The sequence below is a fragment of the Galendromus occidentalis genome, unplaced genomic scaffold (assembly GCF_000255335.2).
Source record: "Galendromus occidentalis unplaced genomic scaffold, Mocc_1.1 scf7180000077477, whole genome shotgun sequence".
NCBI lineage: Eukaryota > Metazoa > Arthropoda > Arachnida > Mesostigmata > Phytoseiidae > Galendromus > Galendromus occidentalis.
In genome coordinates this window covers 1,388,620-1,410,783 of record NW_003805465.1, presented here as the reverse complement: position 1 = coordinate 1,410,783, position 22,164 = coordinate 1,388,620, and the positions used below count along the sequence as shown (strand labels likewise).

At 52.1% G+C, this 22,164-nt stretch overlaps 2 protein-coding genes and 3 non-coding genes across 5 annotated transcripts; 3 read left to right on the top strand and 2 right to left on the bottom strand.

The window, feature by feature from the left end:
• Nucleotides 1-11,308: 11,308 nt before the first annotated feature.
• On the top strand, nucleotides 11,309-15,420 carry LOC100905929 (fasciclin-2). The gene is made up of 4 exons (XM_003745130.2): nucleotides 11,309-11,500; nucleotides 11,845-12,110; nucleotides 12,906-13,128; nucleotides 13,311-15,420. Exons 2-4 carry the CDS (start codon nucleotides 11,919-11,921, stop codon nucleotides 15,245-15,247), a joined length of 2,352 nt encoding a protein of 783 aa, XP_003745178.1. The 5' UTR covers nucleotides 11,309-11,500; nucleotides 11,845-11,918; the 3' UTR covers nucleotides 15,248-15,420.
• Nucleotides 15,421-16,928: 1,508 nt separating this feature from the next.
• LOC100905781 (UPF0462 protein C4orf33 homolog) lies at nucleotides 16,929-19,143 on the top strand. The gene is made up of 7 exons (XM_003745129.1): nucleotides 16,929-16,964; nucleotides 17,111-17,220; nucleotides 18,200-18,381; nucleotides 18,470-18,527; nucleotides 18,614-18,665; nucleotides 18,753-18,943; nucleotides 19,026-19,143. Exons 1-7 carry the CDS (start codon nucleotides 16,929-16,931, stop codon nucleotides 19,141-19,143), a joined length of 747 nt encoding a protein of 248 aa, XP_003745177.1.
• Nucleotides 19,144-19,638: 495 nt separating this feature from the next.
• Nucleotides 19,639-19,710, bottom strand: TRNAW-CCA (transfer RNA tryptophan (anticodon CCA)). Its single transcript has one exon. It is a non-coding gene; the product is annotated as a tRNA-Trp (tRNA).
• A 442-nt stretch (nucleotides 19,711-20,152) lies between these two features.
• Nucleotides 20,153-20,224, bottom strand: TRNAP-UGG (transfer RNA proline (anticodon UGG)). Its single transcript has one exon. It is a non-coding gene; the product is annotated as a tRNA-Pro (tRNA).
• Nucleotides 20,225-20,545: 321 nt separating this feature from the next.
• On the top strand, nucleotides 20,546-20,618 carry TRNAV-UAC (transfer RNA valine (anticodon UAC)). Its single transcript has one exon. It is a non-coding gene; the product is annotated as a tRNA-Val (tRNA).
• Nucleotides 20,619-22,164: the final 1,546 nt, after the last annotated feature.

Here is a 22,164-nt window from a genome sequence, read left to right as displayed (position 1 = left end):
TGCTGCTGCTGCGACCGGAGTAAGTCATTGCGGCGTAAGTTGAAACACGCTACGTAATCTCCGCCTCGGCGGGGTATGAATGCCGGAGCTAGCCTCGGCTGACATTTACGACGACACAGGAGACGGAGCTCCCTCCGAACTGATTACTCGCAGTCTGACGGTAAGGGTCGCAGAAAAGCATCGTCTGCAGTCTGTGGGCCTCGAAGTCGGGAAGACTGTGGAGCTCGGTGCGGGACGGAAGACGAGCAAACGTCACTCCCGGCTCCGAGTGGCTGAAGGATTCTTGAGCGAATGCACGTAGCGCTCGCGGGTTGCTACACGCAGTGCTCATGGGAGGTTACTAGCTGATGCGTGGATAACGAGCGTGAATGCAGCGACGCTGAATGCGAGTTCCCCAGTTAAGTGCGGAGAGCAACTTCCACTGCGAACACCACCGGGCCTCCGAAGTACCTTGAGAGGATAAGTCTGAGCCCGTCCTCGGAGACAGCGCCTGCCATCTTGCTCCGGGGAGTTCGGGAACGAGGAGAGAGAAAGAACCGGCGCGGAATATCTTATTTGAATGGCTAGATAAAAACAGCAAGAGAAGTTTCCCCATCCACCGGAAGGTGTCGAAACTCTTCCATGAGGGTACGCCGGCCACCGAGCCCGCGTCACAGAGTGAACTCCGCGCTCTTCACTCGGATTGCAAACAATGTCGGAACATCCTTCGGGTCTCGACAGGAATTGTCAATGATTATTTCTATTCTTGAGTGTCTCCGAATTCCTGGAAAATTGGATATTACTGCATCGCCTGCAGAATTCCTCATTCGATCGAGGAAGCGCCCTCGAAGATGCGATCTTCCCAATTTTATTCGGAGTTCGGAGCTATCTGAATAACCTCGAGAGGAAAACGTTCATTCACAGCCAGCCTAGTTGTAGGCCAGTTGTAGTTCCAGCGGGAAGACGAGAATGAGGCTTTCTCAAATCTCGGAATCGGGGATCCTAGCCATCAACCTCGCTTTTAACCGTCCGCCTCGAGGAGCCGGATCTTAGGTAAGAGCTTTGCTGATCCTACTTCCGCTAAAGAGCCAACTCAAAGAGTTGGGAATATAGCGATATACTGAATTCTCTGTCACGTCTACGGACCAGGCCGTTTCGAGCGCCTGCAGGAGTGTCTGCGTCAGACGAGTCGGAAACTAGCATCCGGTGAATTCTAGCGCTATAATCTAACGAGGAACTCGGCTGTCCCTACATGAAATCGATGTTTTCCGAAGAACTCAACATCACTCGGAGCCACGCGCGTCGACCACTCAATACTGGAAGGAGCGCTTAGTCAGCATGGGTGAGAGTCGCTGTCCTCAAAGATTTCCCATCGAGAGAGCTCTTCAAAATGAAGAGAGCAATTTCTTCCTCCTTTTCGAGTTTTGAGATTGAGCGGCGAGGACGAACCAGCTTCAGGAACGTCGGCGTCCCTGACAGAAGATGGGTCCGGAGCTCCGGACTGTACTTATCTCTCTGACTGTTAAATTCCGTTAGCCCCAACAGATCACGGGCCGAATGACGTGTCTCCGTTCAGGCAGGCTTAGAACGCGCGGTAGCCACGTGTTTCGAAAGTTCATCAACAAAATCCGAAGTGCGCAGTCCTGCATTAATCAAGTCGCGACCTTCGCCCGGAAGAGCTGTCATGCGCTTCGTCAAACATTCACGATTTTGTGTTTGCTGCGAGATCCCTTCCTCTTCTGTGGAGATGATGTTCGAGGGCTCTGGCAAAGGTGAACAGCCGTCGAGTCGGCGTTCCGACTCAGAAAACTCCGTCGCTCTATTTGTTTTGACGTGGATTGAATGAAAAACATTACAACTTCCTCATTTCCCCTTTTTCGTATTTACAATTCTCTTGCTCTGCGACTTTACGGCAGATTAGCGGTGGCCGACTGATGACGAGAGAAAGATCTGAGCATCTCTAGAGAGGAGCGCCGGAAATTGAAAGTCTCCGCAAGCTTGGGAGGAGTCGTTTTTTCCCCACTCGGGAGCTGGTTCTCCCGGTTGTACGAGAGCGGGCATTCCCAGTCCCGTATCGCAAATGCAAAAACGAACGCCAGGTGAGCCCGCTGCCGAACAGTAACGGCGAGGCCGTTTGGTTTGCGCGCGACTGTTTTTTCCCCGCCGTAGAAATGATGTATCCGCATACGTTCGATATCGGACCATTTTTCCTCTACTCGCGGTTGAGTCTATTCGGTGTCGGCGCGAAAGCCGGATACACCGGGAGCAAATCTGGAGCTTTCCAAGCTCGGAATACGGATAATCGACGATATAACATTCGGTCAACTGGAGATGAGAGCCGCGTCCGCACAGGTTTCGGGAGGCGACCGACACGAGCGTGTCAAAATGGTGAATTCGTCAGCAAGTGAAGAAAGCCGGCACCGTGTCGGTCGCATGGCCGTCGGGAGAGTCGCCTATGACAAAACTCCTTTCAACTATCGAGGTCAGAACAACTTTGTTTTATCGAGCCGCACAATAACTTGCATCGCAGCAGCAATGACAACCGAGACACCAGAGCAGTCCAGCAAAGGCGCAGCAATAGACCAGCGGAGACGTCGAATCGATCGTGCCGATTGGTGATGTTTCCCGTGATATGCTGTATTTGTGCGTGTCGATCGGTGTTTCTGGGTCTGTCATTACTCGATGACTTGCAGAAGCATGGGCGGGGTTGATCGGATGCGTTCTCTTGCTTTCCTCTCCTTCCATGTCGATGACGGCTTCTCTAATTCACCAACGTGCTTGGGTCCTGCCGCGCAATTCTATGGGCTCGATCCAAGACTCGATCGAGCCTACTGACGATGTGGTATCGAATCGGAGAGGAGCTCGATAACATGTTCTTCCCGAGCGAAAAGGTCACATCCCTTTACAAGTGAGCGATATTTTTTGAGGAAGATTCGGTCTCCGGAATGAAGTCTGTCTCGTGAGCCCTCTTTTCTTCACTTTCCATTGGCCGATGTTGAGCACCTGTTTCCGTCACCGTCCGAGCAGTTTACGACATCGGCACGCTCACCTGATTTCCTCCACTAAAGCGTCCCACCACCGCGCGCCGTTAGCTTTCTGCGTCGCCGTCGTCGGAAAATGCGCAAGTCGTTGCGAGTATTCATCTCGTCCGCTTCCTTATTTTCCGAGGGGCTCTGCGCCAGACTCCAACTTAGAGGATGCGCATTTGAGTGCGTCGCCTCGCAGTTTTCCGACCGGCGCGAGCTTGAAGAATGACGCTCCTAGGAATCCCAGGACCAGCGGAGTCTAGGTCGAATAGGATCCTCAGCTGTGCTGTCCGCCATTCCTTGTCAATTTCCACATGCCCTCTCAGGCATTGTCTGCAGATGTTCTCAATAGGAGTCACTTCGTCGATATCCGACACCCAAGATCCCGATTCCGCCAAGGTTTTTCTTCGGATTCTACTGAAGCAGTCGAGATGAGCGGCAAAGACACTACAATAGGAAATCTTCGACTCGTTCTCGGGAGAAATAGCTGCGGTGCTGAACACAAGAGCAAAAAGAGGATCGGAGAGTCTCCAACGTGCTCCAAAGAGCCACCTTCGGGATGATGAATGCATATGGCGCTCGTCGGTTCTCTCTCCCGCCGGAACAATGATCGTCGCGAAATTCTGCTCAGCCGCCCATGATTCAAACGAAGGCGACATAAGTCAAACCGGATTACCCGCGATCATAATTCGGCCCCAGACCCTTCAGTGTGAACGTTCTTCCGATTATCTATCCAGGCAGAAGAACCACCTATCCGATAGGAAGAACAAGTTGAGAACCATTGGGGGAACAAGTCTGGGTCCAAAGGAAGCTTAATTTCCCAAGTGCCTCGCTCCTATGCTCCCATGGGAGTTTCGATTTGAACTGTGATAATCCTCTGAACTGAATAAACCGGAGTTGAGAAACAATTGATTTCAATAGGTAATGATTTTCGATCCCTACATGAATATTCGAATAGCTCGATGGATATGACGTCGGATGAGGCTCTGAAATTCCAGCATCATCCATTCGTTCCACGGGCGAACCCTCGGGAATTCGGCGGTGACTTTCCCTCTCGGATCCCGATTGCCAATACTCCTCATGTTGAAGAAGCACGCAGGTATCCATCGTTCCTCCACGCATCTATCTAGCTATAGGGATATTCGGAGCCTCGGAAATGATCAATGCCTGAAATCCACGCATGCTTTGGGCTCGAATCTTGCCGGAGCGATGCTCGGTATATTAGTATGTCTCTCTCTCCCTCGGAGCATCGGCGAATCGGTGTCGGATAATTACGGCAGATCACTCGACAAGAGCCTCGGATATCCAGGGAATGTCCTCCGTTGGGACGGACGGGCGATCCACTCCTCACGGCAATAATCATTAGATCGGTATGTGGTGGGAATCGTAGTGTTTTTGGTCGAATAGATTGAATAATCCAGGGTGATCTTTCGGCAAGATCCGAGGTCCAAAGCTCGGAGATCTTCGTGAATATTCCACAAGGAGCACCAGAGCAGCAAAGCTTACGGAATAATTTTCGTTGTCAAGCAGTCGTAATCACGGTCCAATTTCCACTAGGCAACGAAGCATTCTCGAATGCTCGAAGTTTCTCCGTCTATCCCAATGTCTATCCCGTGACGACCTCCCCTTGTTGAGAATCTTAATTCTTTCCGTTCCCGTTACGATTAGCCCAGCCGAAGTAAATATCTGTTTTCTCCTCCCGAAACGCTTCAGTCTCCTTCGACTTGAGCCGTTTCTTGATGCATGTTCCACGGAAGTCGCCGTTCCGTTCGTCGCGCTCAATCTGCACAAATTATAAGGCCTAGGAATGGAACGAGTTTTAGCGAACGAATCCGCACCGTGAGTCAGTGAACTGAGTTCGAACCTACATGAAAACGGGAACAAATCGCTCGATCCTCCGATTCCTGCCCAGTCCCCTCCCCGCGCTCGATTGGATGTCGCGGCTCGAGAGAAACGGATCTGCGGTTCGCACGAAGAGATTAAGAGCAAAAGATCACTCGGAGCGAGAATATTCAAAAGATTGGAAATTCCTTCTGCAGAGAACGCGTGCGACAACTTCGAAGACGATGTCGACCGACGACTGTTCCTATTAAAGCACCCGAAACACAAGAGAAACCCGTTTGAGAAGGTCGTCTGTGTCGGGTACAAGAAAGTGGGAATTCAGACGAAGAAAAAACACAGGTTGCCGCGAAAATTCTGCGTCCCCGGAATCCCATGGCGTGTTCCTGTGAGCTTCCTGGCATTGTTGCGTTACGAACGAATTCTTCAAGAGATTTTTAGGGCCGTCAAGTCAGCCCGCTTGCCGCCCAACCATCCGAGCACTGCTACAGAAGAAATCGTCCAACAACTTACTTGGCAGAATAGAAGAGAAAAAAAAACGACAACCAAGTTCTCCGTCAAAGAGCTAACGACCGACATCACCTACGACCAGTGTCCTCGCTCGTCGGATGGAAAATTGAAGTTGCCATGAACCGCTTCTAACTTCCACATCTGCTCCAAACAGGCGAATATGTCCTCCACAGCTCAGGACCACTGGCATGGGAAAATGTCTGAAGCTCCTGGAAATCAGGGCCCGCACAGATGGGAGCACGGAGCTGTCCGAGATCCGAATAGCTCTGCCCCATCTTTCTCCTTCCGGAAAGGGATTTCGTACGCCGAAAATACGACGGAGCCGCAACAATAAAGGGGCGACCTTGCACCGTGACGACCTCGTGAGGGCCACGAGCCACGAGAGACAACAGCATCGTCAGTTGATTTACCGGGACGGCTCCGACGAGACCAATCACGGATTCGGGCTCCACCTCGAGACCGTGAACTCCCGCATCGGGTCCTGGTTGCGCCCGACTCCCCTATTCAGGGGTTTTATACTCCAAGCGTCCGATAGAAGACGTATGAATATTCTGCCTCGCTTGCACCTATAAAGGGAGGCCACAGCAATACGTCGAAATGATGACGACAATGTTCGGTGTAATGCTTCGGGCTCTCAATCAGAAGCATCTCGACACCCGGTTCACGGCTGCGTGACACACAGGTCACGTGTCAGCCGTGCTTTCTCGACACCGTCCGGCAGCATTTGAATGTCAAGCCTTTCGGTCGCCTCGAAGCATTACGCAGAAAAATGGAGTTTCTATGCATGGGATGCCTCCGCACCTCGATAAGAGGATGGGGGCGACGGTAAGAGGGGCTCTCCATGAGGGAATACACTGTGAACTCTCCGTTTCGGACAGGCTCGGCGCTATAAGTCAAATTACGTGTTGCGTGCCCAGTGACTTTCGAACGTTTTGCGTGGTCTTAGTGATTTCGCCAGAGAAGTTTGCTCTGCTCAAGACGACGCAGCGGCTCGCTCTGGTCAATGGAACGATCGGAGTTCCGCTCCGTTCCATTGACCCGATACAATCTTGAAGTTGTGGAGGGCGTTTTTACGCGAGATAAGCGGCCGTCTCAGCTTTCTTCTAAGTCAGTTCGCCACTCAGTCGAACCATCAGCTGGCCACTTCAGGCCTCGAGAATCGTTGTCGTCACTGCCGCCTTAGACTCGAATGAGTCCGTCTATTGGAAGCTGGAGAAGGCTCCTTCCTGGAACGAGCCCGACTTTGATTCCAGATTCTATTGAGACAAGAGCTGTGTGGATAAGCTGTGGCAAATAAGTTGTCTGGCGACCCCGGCACGAGTATCGCAAGATGTGAATTTCCTGTACAGAATGAGCGAAAAATTTTCTGAGGACGTCCAAGTAAACTTTTTCTGGCCCGGAAAAACTAGAAGGTCGGCCCCAGATCGTTAAGCTACACTACGTCCCATGAGAGAGCACTCACGCGCTTCTCGAGTTTCGCGTATCCTGCAGTCACTGGGTCAGCCAGTGCATTCGACGACGGAAGGAAGACAACGAACACACATTGACCGCCGTTGTCGAACCTTCTTGAAGTAGGCAAAGAGAAAACCAAGATGTCGAGATGGGTAAATTCAGCTGACAGTCGAGTGAATGAATCCAGATTTTTTCTCTCGGATTCGAAATGCTCACGCCGACGCGGCTGAGAAACGAATTCTATTTTTTCGGAATCTTCGATTCTTCGATCAACGTCGGGAACGACCGTCGACGACGTTTTTTCCCCGAAGTGAATCGATCACTCCGACCATATATTCCTTTCTATTTCCGTGGATACGAGCCTTCCTCTCGATCTAAAAGTCTAGGAATTCCTGCTCCCGACACGACATCGACCAACGCATTTCCGATGTCCCATGACTGTGGGATTGAAATGTCGATGTCGCAGAACGCTGTCCCATATTCAATGGCTTCCCGTTTGTTCTAACCCGGGAAACCTCTGGCATGCAGCGTGGTGTGGTCTGATCCAGGACGGCTTTCCAGCTGAGCTTGAAGGAGGGAAGGACGAATAGGAGTTCTCCTCGGTTTCAAGGTCTTCCGGGGGAGAGGGTTAAATGAGAGGTCGTCTTCGGGCTGTCGTCGCACTGAGTGTGGGAAAACGAATCCTGGCCGACCGGAAGGAATCCGAGAATCTTTTCAAGTTGCGGACAGGACAATCGAAGCCGAGTTTCGACTGCCCCTTTCTCGAACCGAAACCTTATCCGGAACCACCTAATGATTACGGACTCAAAAACTGGTTGAGGCTTCACGTCTCTCGGGTCGGTGAGAGTGCTGCCGAGCTCGGGAAGAAATCCGCTGCCAAATGCAAACGCTGCGTATCCGAACGAGAGGTCAAAACGGCGCAGTGTACAGGTTGCTGGAGCCTGCGTTGTGCCTGGGGCGATGAAGTCTCCGCATTGATCAATGACCCTTTCTCGGTACGAACAGCGCCGAATCTCCTACGACCGGCCCTCACGGATTCTGATCGCGCTCTCCCTAAATTCCTCCTTTTGTGGAAACCGGTAGAATATCGGCTCGTGAAAAGGCACAGATCTGAGAATGAGGACCGTAGCCGAGCCATCGCATGGACCGAATGCGCGAGTCATGTGCGAGATGACTCGAAATGCAGTGCTCGCGAGAATTCTCTCTTGTCTATTGACAGGCTGCGTCGCAGTCCCTGTCTGCCAGTCACTGCCGAATCCAGATCGTCGAGCAAGCTCGTCAGCTCACACGACCGCGCACTGGTTCGAAACGTGACCGGGTAATATTTGGGAGCTTACACAACTTGTGCAGTGGAACTTCGGTGACAACTCCAAGAAGACGAGAAAAGGCTCACAGTGTCGAAATTCTTCCAAGCTTGTGAAGCATCATTTGATTCTTACAGCTCTTCGAGATTACGGGTTTTTGTTATCAAGGTTTGATCGTCGGGGAGCGTTTGCCCCTGAAATAGATCTTGATTCCGACTTTTTCCAGCCGCTCCAGAGCACGAAGGGCTCCAGATTGATGCTCACGAATCACGAACGCAGCATGTTCGCGGGCCGTCATTCGAGAGTGATTCCAACACCTCCAATGAATTGCAGCGGTCTCGAGGTTCAGGCGTTCGTGAGGGGAATTTTAATGAATATAATATATCCCTAGTTTGGGAGAGATCACGATCATGATAGGCTTCAAAAAGATTCCTTGCTGATCCAGCGATTCGGAAAAGCGAAGAAATCATTTCCTTGACGAAACCTTTGCTGTTGCTCGTCGATCGGCAACCCGGCTCGCTGATTGAAAGAATGGCTTTCCATTCACTTCGAATGCCCATACCAATCTGAATCAGTGTCAAGATCTGTCTCTCCATTACTACTTGGAGAATCAAAGCCTTCTCTCCCCACAGGTGAGAAGCCAATGCTTCTCAATGCCGGCTCGACCACCGCTAAACATGCGTGCGTAAGTCATGAGTCGGCGTCAAGCTCGATTTTGACGAGCGGCTTACCTCGACACCACAAGCTCTAATGATGACATCATAAAAAAGCCTACTCGGAGCTGGGATCAGACCTCGCATTCCAATGCTCAAGTCTAGGGCTGTCTTTAAACTGGTGGACACCTAGATTTTTAGGCCGCTAATCCCCATTCCCCCATTCCCCACTTCGTCAGGCTGCCGTTGTATGTTGAGAGAGTCTACTATCGGAAAGATCGTCGCAAAGCTAACGATAAGCAGCCTACACCACTACGCTCGGTGCTTACGGAATCCGCTTCGTCGAAGCAACGGCGTCTCCGAATTTGCAAGCGCATGAATTTAACGGTCCAGGAGTTATTGAATATTGCATTACACGCTACTCGACGACTAAATAGCCAATTGTACGCTTGTCCGTCTCGACGAAGCGCAAAATTGGTGCGAGAACGAATTAGGCGCCTTTCTTGATGACCGAGACGGTCGGTGGTCAATCTGGATTTTGGAAGCGCCTGAAAATCGGAAGATTTTCCGTCTCGTCGGCTCTTCGTCTTCCTCTTCTCCAGATGAATCTTCGGTAGTGGCGGCAGCGGCACCAACCCACACGAAAAGGTCACAGCTCTGATAATTGCCGCATCTCAAAACGGCAGAAACGGCTGTAGGAGCTCTGTTCTCGGCCGCCAGACTCGATCCACGCAACGAGGACTGATGGACTTACCCTTTTGCAGCGTTGCGATGCGTTGACAATTCGGACTGATGATGGGGAAACACACCAGAGAGAAAGGAGATCACTTCATACGCTCGACACTGTATCCAGATTGATTGACGTAGCGATCGGCGACACAGAAAACGAACACAAATTTCGAAGGAACTTCACACACTCACTTATTCGTCGACTGATCGAGGCAAACGGAGAAACACGTTCCTCGACGAAGTGTGAGGGGAGCAGTGTCCGACGGGGACAACGACAGCAGCTCCGACGCGGACCGTGTCTCGGACAAACGACCTCAAACAGTGGAAGACCCGTCTGAGATCGTTATTGTTGCTCTTTCGGTCGCGGTTCTTATTGTTGCTTAACAACAAAAACAACAACAACTGGCTCCGTTGCCGCCTGCTGCCACCCGTGTGAACTGCTGCTTTGAACAAGCCGTCGCGCAGCTGAGAGCCAGCCAGGCAAGCAGCAGAGGAGACTCTCCCCTTGTATTCCTCTCACCCGACTCTGACACAACCGACGACGACGATGATCATCATGCACTCCCGAGGATGATGACATGATCTTTGTCTCCCACAACTTGAGAACTTGGGGCGCTACACGGTGACAGCTGAGAGCCGGGTCGGATTCCGAGGGCGCGGGTGCTTGAAAGTAGGCGGCAATCCGGGACTTCCCTCCGACGAGAGCGGGTGAACGAGGACAGAAGCACAGTGTTCTCCTCCGGATCGATTGCGTATCAGGATTCGCGTCAAGCTCTGGCTAGTGAACTGATCCTTCGCAGGCATCCAACTCCATGCGAGGGATCGTGCGTAACTCCCGCTACCAACTGGAGTTCGGGAATAAGATCGTGCGATACCCGCATAGCACGGGAATCCAATCGTGATCGTTCCCCTCGCATCCTTCCCCCCGGCATTGTCCATAGTCGTCGTCTGGCTCGAATCCGCGCTACCACCGAGTACCAAGGAGAATGACAAGATCGTAAGCATCCAGACAACGAACAAGGAATCTTCGCCGAGCTGCGTAATATGGGCCATGAGCAATTCTCAGATGGACAACTCCCGCATGATTCAGGGAAGTCTCTAAGGGAGAGAAACTACCGTCGTTGTCCGGCTTTGCCGTCACCGAATTACGTTGTTGAATGCCAAAGTAAAGGTACACCTGCCCTTGCCTCACTTTCCCTCCCCTTCAACGTAACTGACTTCATACGTTTGTTAACCATTCCGCATGAGTCAGCCGCATTCCTTTATTCGTATTTCAACGCGTTTCCTGAGATTCCATCGTGATTTGTGAAGCCGCGCCGCCTGCGTGATGAGCTCCGCAGGTTTCGCACTCCAACTTCCTGGCCGCGAAAAATCTCTTTCCTGAGGGAGATTGTCTCCGATCCGTCTTCCGTCGGCGTCGAGCTTGACCGGGAGCCGGGCGGAATTCGACGTTTTTCCGAGATCGTGAATTTCGAGCTCTCCCGAAGGTTCCGTCCGGAGCCAGCGAGCAACAACGCGGATCCTCGAAGTACAGGTCGTGTTTCGAGCCCCGGCCGGAGGGAGCCCGGGTCGGTTGGTCGCACCGCGCCTCCCACAGAATAGGGCCCTGCTCCTTCGGGATCATCGTCAGCCGTTGCTGCTGCTGCTCCGACGGACGCACGACAGCGAACCCCTCCGACCGTCTGTTGGTCTGTCTGTCTGTGCGAGACTCTCTTCATATCGGTGGCCGCTGCCTGCGCCGCCGTCACAAGAGCAGAAGCAGGAGCAGAAGCATTACTCGCGCTGCTGCTCGCTCCCAGCACTGAAGCTGGTGTGTGGTGTTTCTCCGAAACGAGGAGGAGCAACGACCAATCGTCCGACCGACCGAGCCGCTACGAAGCCTTCAAGCAGCAAAAAATTCAGCAGAAGACGACGGCGATCGGGAGTAGTGAGCTCAACTCCCCCGCAAGCACCGGGATGGCCTGAATCGTCGTTAGTGTATCAGCTAGGATTATGTGATTTGCTAGAGGTAGGTCTGAGGACAGCCACATCCGGAAAAAGGAGTTCGCTGCACACTTTTTGTTTTCGTTTGCTCGGTATCCCCTGACTACGAACGTCACGGGGGTGGAGCGTAACGCATCTGTCGTTTCCGGCGACAGCGGCCACCACGGAAAGGAACTAGCGTCCATCACCGTGAAGTCAAGCTCGAGCAAACGAGACAACGCTCTTCAGAAGCACGACGTGTTCGCGGAAGGCGGAGGCCTGTTCGTTCCCTAACCCACTTTACGCCGATTTCCCTTCTAAGGCTCTCGCTGCGACAAAGTCGTGATGGAGAAATAAGGTTAAGGCTCTGAAACGTTTGCTCGTTTTTAGTCGGAGCCGGACCCAGAAGGTGTTCCTCTACGATCCGCTCACTTGCGACGAGCCATCCGGACAACAAGTGCAACATGAAGTGCGTTCTGCCGTTGGTGCTTCTTGTCCTGAACGATGCGTTCAATTCGGTCGGCGGCGAAGGCCGCCTCATGATCGAACCTGAAGGCGATGTCCACAATCAGCCCGCGGAGCAAGGTTTTGCTCTATTCTGTAAAGCAGGGCCAGGAGACGGTGATTACGCGAACTTCCGATGGATTGGTCCTCAGGTACGTATTCTTCCGTTTTTCGTTTGCTCTCCCTCCTCCCGGAACGCCTTCCCTCTTCCGAGCGCGATGCTCCGTACACCTCACTAGAACACTAATAAGCTCCACGACGGTGCAAGAAAAACGTAATTGTCTCCCCATTCCATTCGGTGGAGCGATTATTGTCGTATGGCCGGTGGAGCGATTATTGTCTTATGGCCGATGGAGCCCTTGTCGAACTGGAACCCTTGTCGGACGACTTGACCGGAGCTCGTCTCGGCAATGAAAATAATTCAAGACGCTTGGAACCGGGAGCGGTGATTCTTATTCAACGACCGCGATATCGGCGCGTTCCAGCGGAATGTGCTGTGTACTTATCCCGAAGATTCCATATTTTGAAACGTTGGAACCTGTTGCGAATTTTCCTATGGTCGAACGTGACATCGTCCGACGACGAGCTCACTCTCAATCGTATTCGCATCGCTATGACCAGAGCAGTCACGGCATCAGTTTTTAGTGATGCCGAAATTTTCCCCACACGATCCAGACGCGGGGTCGGCTTCGAACTGATCCAGATGCTAGTCAGCTGCATCACCCACAACGTTTCTCCCTGACGTACTAATTGCAATGAAGTGCTCAAGTACTTCAGTCGCGACTTCAAGCGTTACGCTTGATTTCAGCGTCGATTCGACGCGGTACGCGCTGCGGAAGACTCGCGTGGGCCGCAGCTGCGGGAAGAACCGATGAGGAGGTCCAATAAGCAGTCAGGTCGCGAAGAGGATCAAACTCAACGAATAAATATTCTCTAATCGATTACAGGGCCAAGACTACACGCCGATAGGGGCGATCCATACGGTCGAGTCCGGGTCGAGTTTAATTTTATCCTTCGAGAAACCGTCTCCGGAAAACTCAGGGAACTATTCCTGCATCGCGACCTATGCCAACACAGACGAAGTGCGAGCCGTGGTAAAGCTCGCGTTTTTCCACGATATAAGCTGGGACGATTGTCCACTGAAACAGAACCTCGTCATAGGCAAGGAAGGTAAGCCCGCTCTGTTCCGACCGGGACTGTACTGTCTCTTCATTCGCCGCGCGTTCGCTCATCCTCTCCTCTTCATTCTCTTCTCCTCCTCCGCTGGAATGTCGATCTCGGGGAACGAGCCCGAGTTCTGCGTGCCCGCTCACTCGATACAGCCCGTCGTAACCTCTTCTTCTTCCGAACAGGAACAATCCGATGCCTCGTGCGTGGGAATCCTGTCCCTACAGTGACCTGGCTCAAGGACGATCACCCAGTTAGGAATGAGCTCCGCTACGAGGTTCTCGCACCGGGTCTAAAGGTCAAAGACGCGAGACCAGAAGACCGTGGAAAGTTCACCGTGTCCGCGATGGTGACAGCAACAGGCAAATACCAACGGAAGCTTATAACGGTCGACGTGCTGACTCCGCCCAAAATCAACGACTTGCCCGAAGTCGCAGAAGTCACCGAAGGTTCGCTAGGTGGACTCCATTGCTCGGCGACCGGATACCCGCAGCCTTTATACTACTGGACCGATTTCTCCGGTCGGAATCTCTCGTCCGTCATCGGCTTCAGGGTGACGCCTGAGACGGGGGTTCTCGAAATCACTCACGTCGCTCGAGAAGACGAAGGCGAATACACGTGTCATGCCGTGAACCCGGCCGGCGTGGATCTGGCCCAAATCAAGGTGGACGTCATCGTTCGACCGAAGATCGTCCTGTTCGAGAATAAGACAGCCGACGCACTTTCCGAGGTTCGACTCGAGTGTCGAGCCGAAGGGAAACCCCGGCCGGATATCGCTATTCGAAAAGAAGGCGCTTTGCTACCTTTGTCACCAGAGGATTCTGCGGTATTCTTCACGCGGAGAACAGAGGGCTTTGAGAACGTGCTGCAGGTCACGATCCGTCCCGTGAGTCGGCAGCACGACGGGCTCTATTACTGCTCTGCCGAGAACAAGGCCGATAAAGTCGAGCGGGTTGGTCACTTGACGGTGAACTTCGCTCCTGAATTGGTCGCTCGTCAGAACCCCGTGATGACGTGGGATGCGAATCCGGCCACTCTAAGCTGCCATATCACGGCGATACCTAACGCGACCGTCGAATGGTGGTTCCGAGGACAAATCGTGCGTCCGAGGCCCGGCTTCTTCACGCTGGACGAAGCGCCCGCGCTGTCGACGCTGACAGTCACCGATTTGGTGCCAGACCGTTTCGGGGTCTACGAGTGCAAAGCGAAAAACAAGCTCGGCGAGCACGCGCTCCCGATCCGCTTGCAACAGGCGAGACGCCCCGATAAGCCGCAGGTGCCAAACGCGATCCGAATTTCCGCGACGACCGTGACGCTAGAATTCATTCATCCCGTCGACGATGGAGGCATGCCCATCATTGAGTACATTATCCGTTGGTGGATGGAAGGCACCGACGAATCGATCGCTTTCGACAAGAAACAAGGAGAAGTGATGAGCAAACCCGTTACCATTGATAGGCTGTTACCTCGTACGAAGTACAACTTCAAGTTTAGCGCTCGCTCGCAGGTCGGCGAAGGTCCGTCGTCGGAAATTCTGCCGGTGTTCACTCGGGAGGAAAGCGTGCCCGACTCGCCAATCATCCTCACCAGAGCCAATTACAGCGTCTACCCGACCCGGTATGACCTTCAGTGGGGAATGCCGCTATCGAACGGCAAGAGTATCAAGTACTTCCGAGTGACCTATTTCCCCGTAGAGAAGTATGGACCCTCTGAGTTCCGTAAGTCGTATTCGAGCAGAGCGCGAGAGATCACCTTGGACACGTGGACAAACGTGATCGGCGTCGAGCTTACGAACCTCAAGCCCGAGACCTACTATCGGGTTCTCGTCGAGGCTTACAACGAACTCGGCTACAGCCATCCAGCCGAGTTCACGTTCCAGACAGCGAGAGGAGACGGAATCATCGGAGCCTATCCCGATCCGGATCCGGTGGAACTGCCCAACTTCGCGGTCACGATGCCGTTGATCGTCGCGGCCACGTTATTGCTCTCGGTCCTATTGCTGATCTTCCTCGACGTGATCTGCTACTTCAGATTCCAGTGGGGTTTACTGTACTTCCTACGACATCTCCTGTGCTCGAGAGGCCCTATGTACACCAAGTCCCCAATTTATCCCCCTCCGTAGTTTTCGAGACCGCCCAGGAGGATGCCCTCGAATTTCAAATCAACAGAAGGAACAACGAACAACAACTTGGTGCCAAAATTGCAGCTAAACCAAACCAGGGTATGCGATGAACTGAAGCCCGAGTAACAGCAGAACGACACCGTCGTTATCAGGATGGTCCTGGTGACACCACTCCTTAGAAGTCTCCACGACAACAGAAGAGACAATATTCTAGGCCATATGTAGTCGGGAAGTACTCATCTGTATAATAGAACCTAATATATTCCCTAATCGAAGCAACCTCATTCTCGACCTCCATCGATTCGTGCTCTGGGAACAAGTCAGACATTCCGGACTCGGACCGGATTTTCTCAGAGAGAGAGAGAGAGATAAAATCCCTTCATAAAGTGATCGAGGAATTCCCGATTCACGAATAGCGTCGAGCAGGAGGTTGAGATTACCCGAAGTCACTACAGATCAAAACAAATGTTGTGATATTATTGATAATAATTTATAAACAAGACGGGATTTGTCTCACAGCGAAGGCCGAGGGAATCGTGAAACGTTGGATATTTTCCGTCGCACTGTCGAGTAGCTCGCGCATAACCCGAGCGTCTAATTATGTGCGCTCTCCGATCTCAGATTTGTTTTTCTCATGCTGCTTCCGTTCGGTGAACGCCCGCTTACGAAAGTTGGACGTTCATCTCGACGGAGACCCCAATATGTAACAAATCAAGAATGTCCCTTCTCGACGATTACTGATCCAAGTCATCTAAACTCAGTACTGCCAGCTACTTTTCATGTATCCCAACGACCCGATCCCCCTGGATTCCACGAATGTGAGAGATGCAATTTCGTTTAACACCGTAGTTCGGGTACGGTTCGTACAGATACGTACGTCTGGGACCGCTGACGGAGAATTCGATCCTTGTACATAGCGGGGAAATTCTGTTCGAGATCTACTCGCAACGGAGAATGAGTCTTTTTTTGGAATTTCATTGATACGTGAGTAATATAAATATAATTTTGATGGTCGATGTTAAATATGTCAACACGCTTCGGAAGGTGGGGTGCGAGGAAGGAAGCATCGACGCCATGAACGTGATGAAAAATAGGGAAACTCGCTAATGTACACTCGATAGCCTCAAAAACATTTGATCTTCGGGAGCCTCGTGACAAGTAGAATCTGAATAAAGACTAGAACAGAGATACGTACATAGAAGGTCTTCTCATTGGGAGCTCGAGTATTTCGGGAGGGTCTGCGACACGGTCTGCAAAGGGCTCGCGTAAGCAGATAGCATAACGCGCATAGACCAACATCTCGCGACAACACGAGAGACGAGAGGGTAATTTTACGAATACAACTCATGGATATTCTATAGAGACATGGATTTAGCCAACCAATGCTCACCACGCAGGGACTCCGTCACGGACAAAGTGCGTCTCGTTTTTGATCTGGAGCTTGGGCATTGATCGAGACACCCGTGACCTTTTTCTCCCGCTGGAATCGTCTTTGATTGAGAAGACTCAAAAGTAGTATCGCAGTCGGCTGGAAGGCAGAGGGCTCGATCTAGCTGGGTAGCGATCTCTATGAATGCAGCCGAAATCCACAGTCCGCTCGTGAGAGGCTCTCGCTTAGAATGATCCCTCTCTCCGTCCCTCGCAAAGAGGTACTCCAAAACATTCTCGACAGGCGGCAGGAATGCCGCAAGTCGAATTTCAGCCATTGTCCCCCAAGGTACGACAGCGCAGTCGGGTATCGACTCGAGAAGCCCAATATATTTGGGCTTGGAGCAATCAGACAGAGTTTCCATGCCGACGAATGCAGAATATTCAATTGATCGAACCTCATGAAAGGGGTGTGAGATCCGATTGCCCTTCCAGAAGGAGCAACTAAGTAAAACCGACGTACAGACGAGCGGAACCGTCACGCATCGCATAGCCTGGACGCATTGCGGATCTCCATTCAATGCCATGAACCCAGAAGAAAAGAGGTTAGTGATCTTTTGTTTTGCCATCGCTCACATCGCACCGCCCATACCAGATCTGTTACTCCTTCCAAGTCTTCAAAGCCTTTGAAAACTCCACTATATGATCGCGAACGAGCGCGACCTCCTCTCTCCTTCATTTGCGTCAATTTCTTCAGCGACCGCTTCAACTGCACTTCCAAATGAGCTTATATAACGTGTGGATATCAGTGTAGCGGGTGAGCGCAGAGCGACTTCATCAGCCAGGTGACATCTGCAACATGGAAGCGATTCTCGTGATGGCTCTGTTAGCTTTTTTCATCCAAGCATCGGAGCAAAGGTGATTTTTTATCCAGTTCCACCGGGAGGTCGACCCGGGACCCCCTCGTGAAAATATAAGTGCCCTCAAGAGGACAATAGGACGACGACAATGTCATGTCGATAATGATAGAGTACCCCTGGAAAACGAGATTTGAGACGGTCAATCGCACAATCGCTCGCTGCTGCTCGCCATTCGGCCAGGCATTCCCCGCTGCGTTCGAGTCGCAGTCGGGACGTAATTGTGTAGCGCCACGTAAAGAATGTCGGATCCGCTAGGTGGCGCCAACTTTTCCAGTGTTCCACTTTCCCCTTGAGAAGTTGGCAACAAGTTTCGTGTTATGTCGAAATTCTGATTCGGTGTCCAGCTGGATGGAGAGCGAAGAGAATTCGAGGAGAAGGGGGCCATGATAAGCAAATCATGGTGAGTCAGTAGACTGCAATTGCACGACCAAACGAGACTCTCGGCACCAGCTCGACTTGACCGGCGTCTTCGTGGTGACGGGGAATTCTCCTCCCTGATCCTGACAGAATCGCAGTGACGGATGTGATATCAGGTTCAAACACTCAGATCCGGAGAGTTTTCCGGAGTTCCCCCTCGAGGGCGAGCGGTGCAACGCGAAGAACTTTCTCCCCGACTCTCTCATGCCGCCTCTGTGCCTTGCTTCATAGAAGTCCCCGATTGCAGCATTTCATTTGACGTTTCCTCAACTTGGGACTCCCAACCTCTAGACCACAGGCCGGTCAGGATCTCAATCGGACGAGAGCAGAATGGGACGCTGCCCATCACGATAACCGGACCGCTCTTCAACTCGCCCCCTGCACCCCCCGAACCCAAGGGTAATGTTCCAGGCCTCTGGGACTATGAAGGTGAGCTCCTTGGGTGGCCCTGATGGGCGATGAAATATTCAATAATTTTTTTCCCAATCATGTGGCACTTACAAGGAGGGTTTTCCAGTTGCGGAGATCTTCTTCTTGGGTGACTTCGGGAAATATCTCGAGCTCGAATTCGGCCCGTGAGTGAACCATCTTGTTATAAGCCAATTCCGAAAGCTTTGAGAAAAGCCATGAGGCTTACGAAGTAATAATTCTTCCATCTTAGGCACGGGCATTATCTCGCTTTGCTACTCAACGGTCAGAGCAACTCGATAAAAGTAAGTTGGCAGACTCGAGATTATCGACTTCGGCAAAACATTCGTTCATTCATTCCTGCTCATATCATTGTATTGGATGGATTCCAGCAAGGAATGCCGTTACACTATGAAGCCATCAAAGACAATAAGTCGTGGACGGGACGAGTTCAACTTCCTGTTTCCTATCTCCCGCCAAATGTTTCAAAAATCAACGCCTATGCCATCCACGGCGAAGATCCGAATAGGGTTTACGAAGCACTCTATCCGGTCCCGATGAACGCACACGAAGGCCCCAATTTGTAAGGGAATGAAATATTTTTTGATGTCGAGAGGGCATCCGAAAATTCTCCCGACCTCGATTGAGCCCTGGGTCAATTTCAGTCACCGTCTCCAATACTTCCGGAATGTGGATTTACGACCACTACTGACTTCTTGCAACACGGAACTCTCCGAAGTCTGGGAGGATGCGATGAAGACTCCGAGCGGAGCTTGCACTTGAGCTGATCATCAGCGGGGACTGATTGGAAATCGGCGACTCGAATTGCTGAACCCTCGAGCACGGCACGAGCGTCCTGGGTCCTGGGTACCCTCCGGGGTGGAGCTGTGAATTCGTCGACCGAGGAACTTGTGCATCGATGGACAGCGGTGAAAATATTAATAAAATAAGCAGGACTCAGAAATCATTCCCGATGTGTCATACCTTATCCGGGAGTCAATGTCCGCACATTCCGAGCCTCGTTTCGATGTCCGAGAAAATCGCCTGCCATAATGAGCAAGTTTTCCGCCCTTCTGAGACCGGCCTCCCTATTGCTCTTTGACAACGAAAGGGAGCTCCAACCTGGCCGCGCTCACTCGCGAGTAGAATAATTCCTCCAATCGCTACCTCTCCCACGGAAACGGGGCCGAAAACTCTAAGGCGACTTTTGAAGAACGAGCCTTTTATCGAGCTCGGAGATACGACCAGGCTTCATCACTCGAAAGACAATCAAAAAGATGACCCGGACGTGATTTGAACACGCAACCTTCTGATCTGGAGTCAGACGCGCTACCGTTGCGCCACCGAGTCACATGGTTCATATGTGCTCTTACAGAGTAGTACATCTACCCCGGAGTCTAATGCGTTCTCAGAGAAACAAGGGGATCGATCCGATCAATCCAAGCAACTGAGGAAGTATGAATGATCCTAGAAAGAGCGACTCATTCGGAGAGACTACTCAAGCGGCGTCGCCGTCTTTCGGTGACGGTGCCCGTGGCCAAGCACAAGCACTCAAGCCCTTCCGCTGGCAGCTGTCAAAAACCGCTCAGATCTTAGCGCGCTGTCAAAACACATCCATACACCCATGCCCGAAGCATTGAACCCTCCGAGATGAACGTGACTGCCCAGAGCATGGTGGGTGATCTAGTCCAGCTTTTGGAATCGAACAACATTCCGAGTTGGCGACGAAACTTTATGGGATCCATCGAGGATTCAAAATGGGATAGACCGGGATATTTTCCCGGCAAAAAATGGGCTCGTCCGGGATTTGAACCCGGGACCTCTCGCACCCAAAGCGAGAATCATACCCCTAGACCAACGAGCCGCCTTCTCCTGCCGCTCATCTGGAACGTAATGATTTCGCGCCGCTTCTGGACAAATTCCCCATTGATGAGAGCCTTAGCGGCACCCATGAGAACCTCTGCGACGATACCTAGCCCCGAACGAGGACCTTTCGATGCTTTGATTCAGATCGCTTGACCTCGCCATGGGATTCCACCAAAGCAGGACAAACAAGGAAACGTCCGATACTGGTTTTGGAGATTTGCCTCGGGGAAATTCCTTCAATCATGTGGGAAGCATCGAGCTGTTTACACACTAGTAAGGGAAAATCATCGGTTACGGCTCGGGATCAATGTGAAGGCAAGGTTCCATAGTGTAGTGGTTATCACGTTTGCTTTACACGCAAAAGGTCTCCGGTTCGATCCCGGATGGAACCAAATTTTGCCTCTCCCCGCAGGGGAAATCAAATCAGAGTCCATAGCTTCCCGTACACCACGAGATCAACGTCGTAGCAAGGCGTTTGTCTGCCTGATCAGACTCTCTGGGAGCTCTATCACGGTTATCTGTGGAGCAACTCGATCTGGAAGAATCGGTCATGCAAGGCGGGTACATTGGAGCTCACCGGAACGAGCGCGCTCCAAGTCAGAAAAGCATTGCTGCTCTGAGGGATGAAGCTTAGCCGCGAAACTATTTGCTCAAATATCAGGATCACGCCTCAACCTCCACATCCGAACACCGAGGGGCTAGTCCCTACCTCGGAGGTATTCGCAGTCGCCAGGCTCCGCAAGTCTATTCGCTCTGCGCGGAGTCAAGAGGGCCGGATCGCGAATATCCTTTGATCCTCTGTATCGGAGATAGCAGACACGTGGGAGTTTGAGACGGAACGGGGAGGGAAATAATTACGACCGCGCTTCTGTTTGGGGATTCCCCGCGCGGTAGGAAATCGAGACATTCAGGATGCCGTCGCGCACAAAAGTTGAAGGTGAAACGAATACGGACATGCCCATCTGTGCGGAAACCTACAGTCATTAGCGAGACCGTCCAATGAAGGCGCACCTCTCGCTCGAAAACCGTCAAATTCACCGCGAATGCAGGAGTCGGACGGCAGTTATCCCCAACCGATCTACTCGACCTCACAGGATATTCCGCGGACTGGAAAAAGAGACTGCGAGGGATCGCTCGCTGTGAAAGCCGGAGTCGAGAGTTCACACCTCCGAACCCCTCGCTAAAACTTATCCTAGACGAGCTTGATTCCCGTAAAGTGAATACTGTAGATTCACCCACCGTGTCTTTGTCAGTCAGGAATTAAGGCGAATATCCGAACTTTTCCAGGGTCTTCCCAATGATCCATCGGGTGCGAGATAGGCAGGAGGTGGAGAATCGTCGCCGTCATCCCTCGACCCGTGGAGAGCTCATCCGTCGCATGCTACGTGGAGACAGAGATTTCTTGCTCGGAGCCCTCACTCAGGTCCTTAGAGCGGCCGGTCTCCCGAAATGAGCAGCGGAAGAATCGGTCAGAATGTCGGATATTATCTTCCGCGGGTTCATGGACAATGTTTCCGGAGCAGCTCTTAAGTTCGATTCGGACTCATGTGAGATCAGGCGATTTCACCCCTGGTCGAATATAATCGGCGGAACGGAAGCATTTGATGTGAGGTCCGTCCCCGATCCCCGAACTCATCTCATGAGCATATCGACTAACGGGCCTGCCTTAATATCTGCAAGAAAAAGGTCTTAGCCGACTGTTCTATAGTAAGATGTAGTTACGAGGATTTCCGGTCAGACCGAGGCGACTGGCGACTGTGGAGGATGCTCCTGCAAGCGAGCATAGCTTCGAAAATTTCTCCGACGTTCCTGGGTGCCGAGAAGCAGCTGTTATCCTTTCTGGGCACTGCCCGATCGGGCTGATACGCGATAATTCGAGTACATGGTCGCTGGAGGTTGATACGGGGGTAGGTTCCATTCGAGTCGAGAATGTCCGTC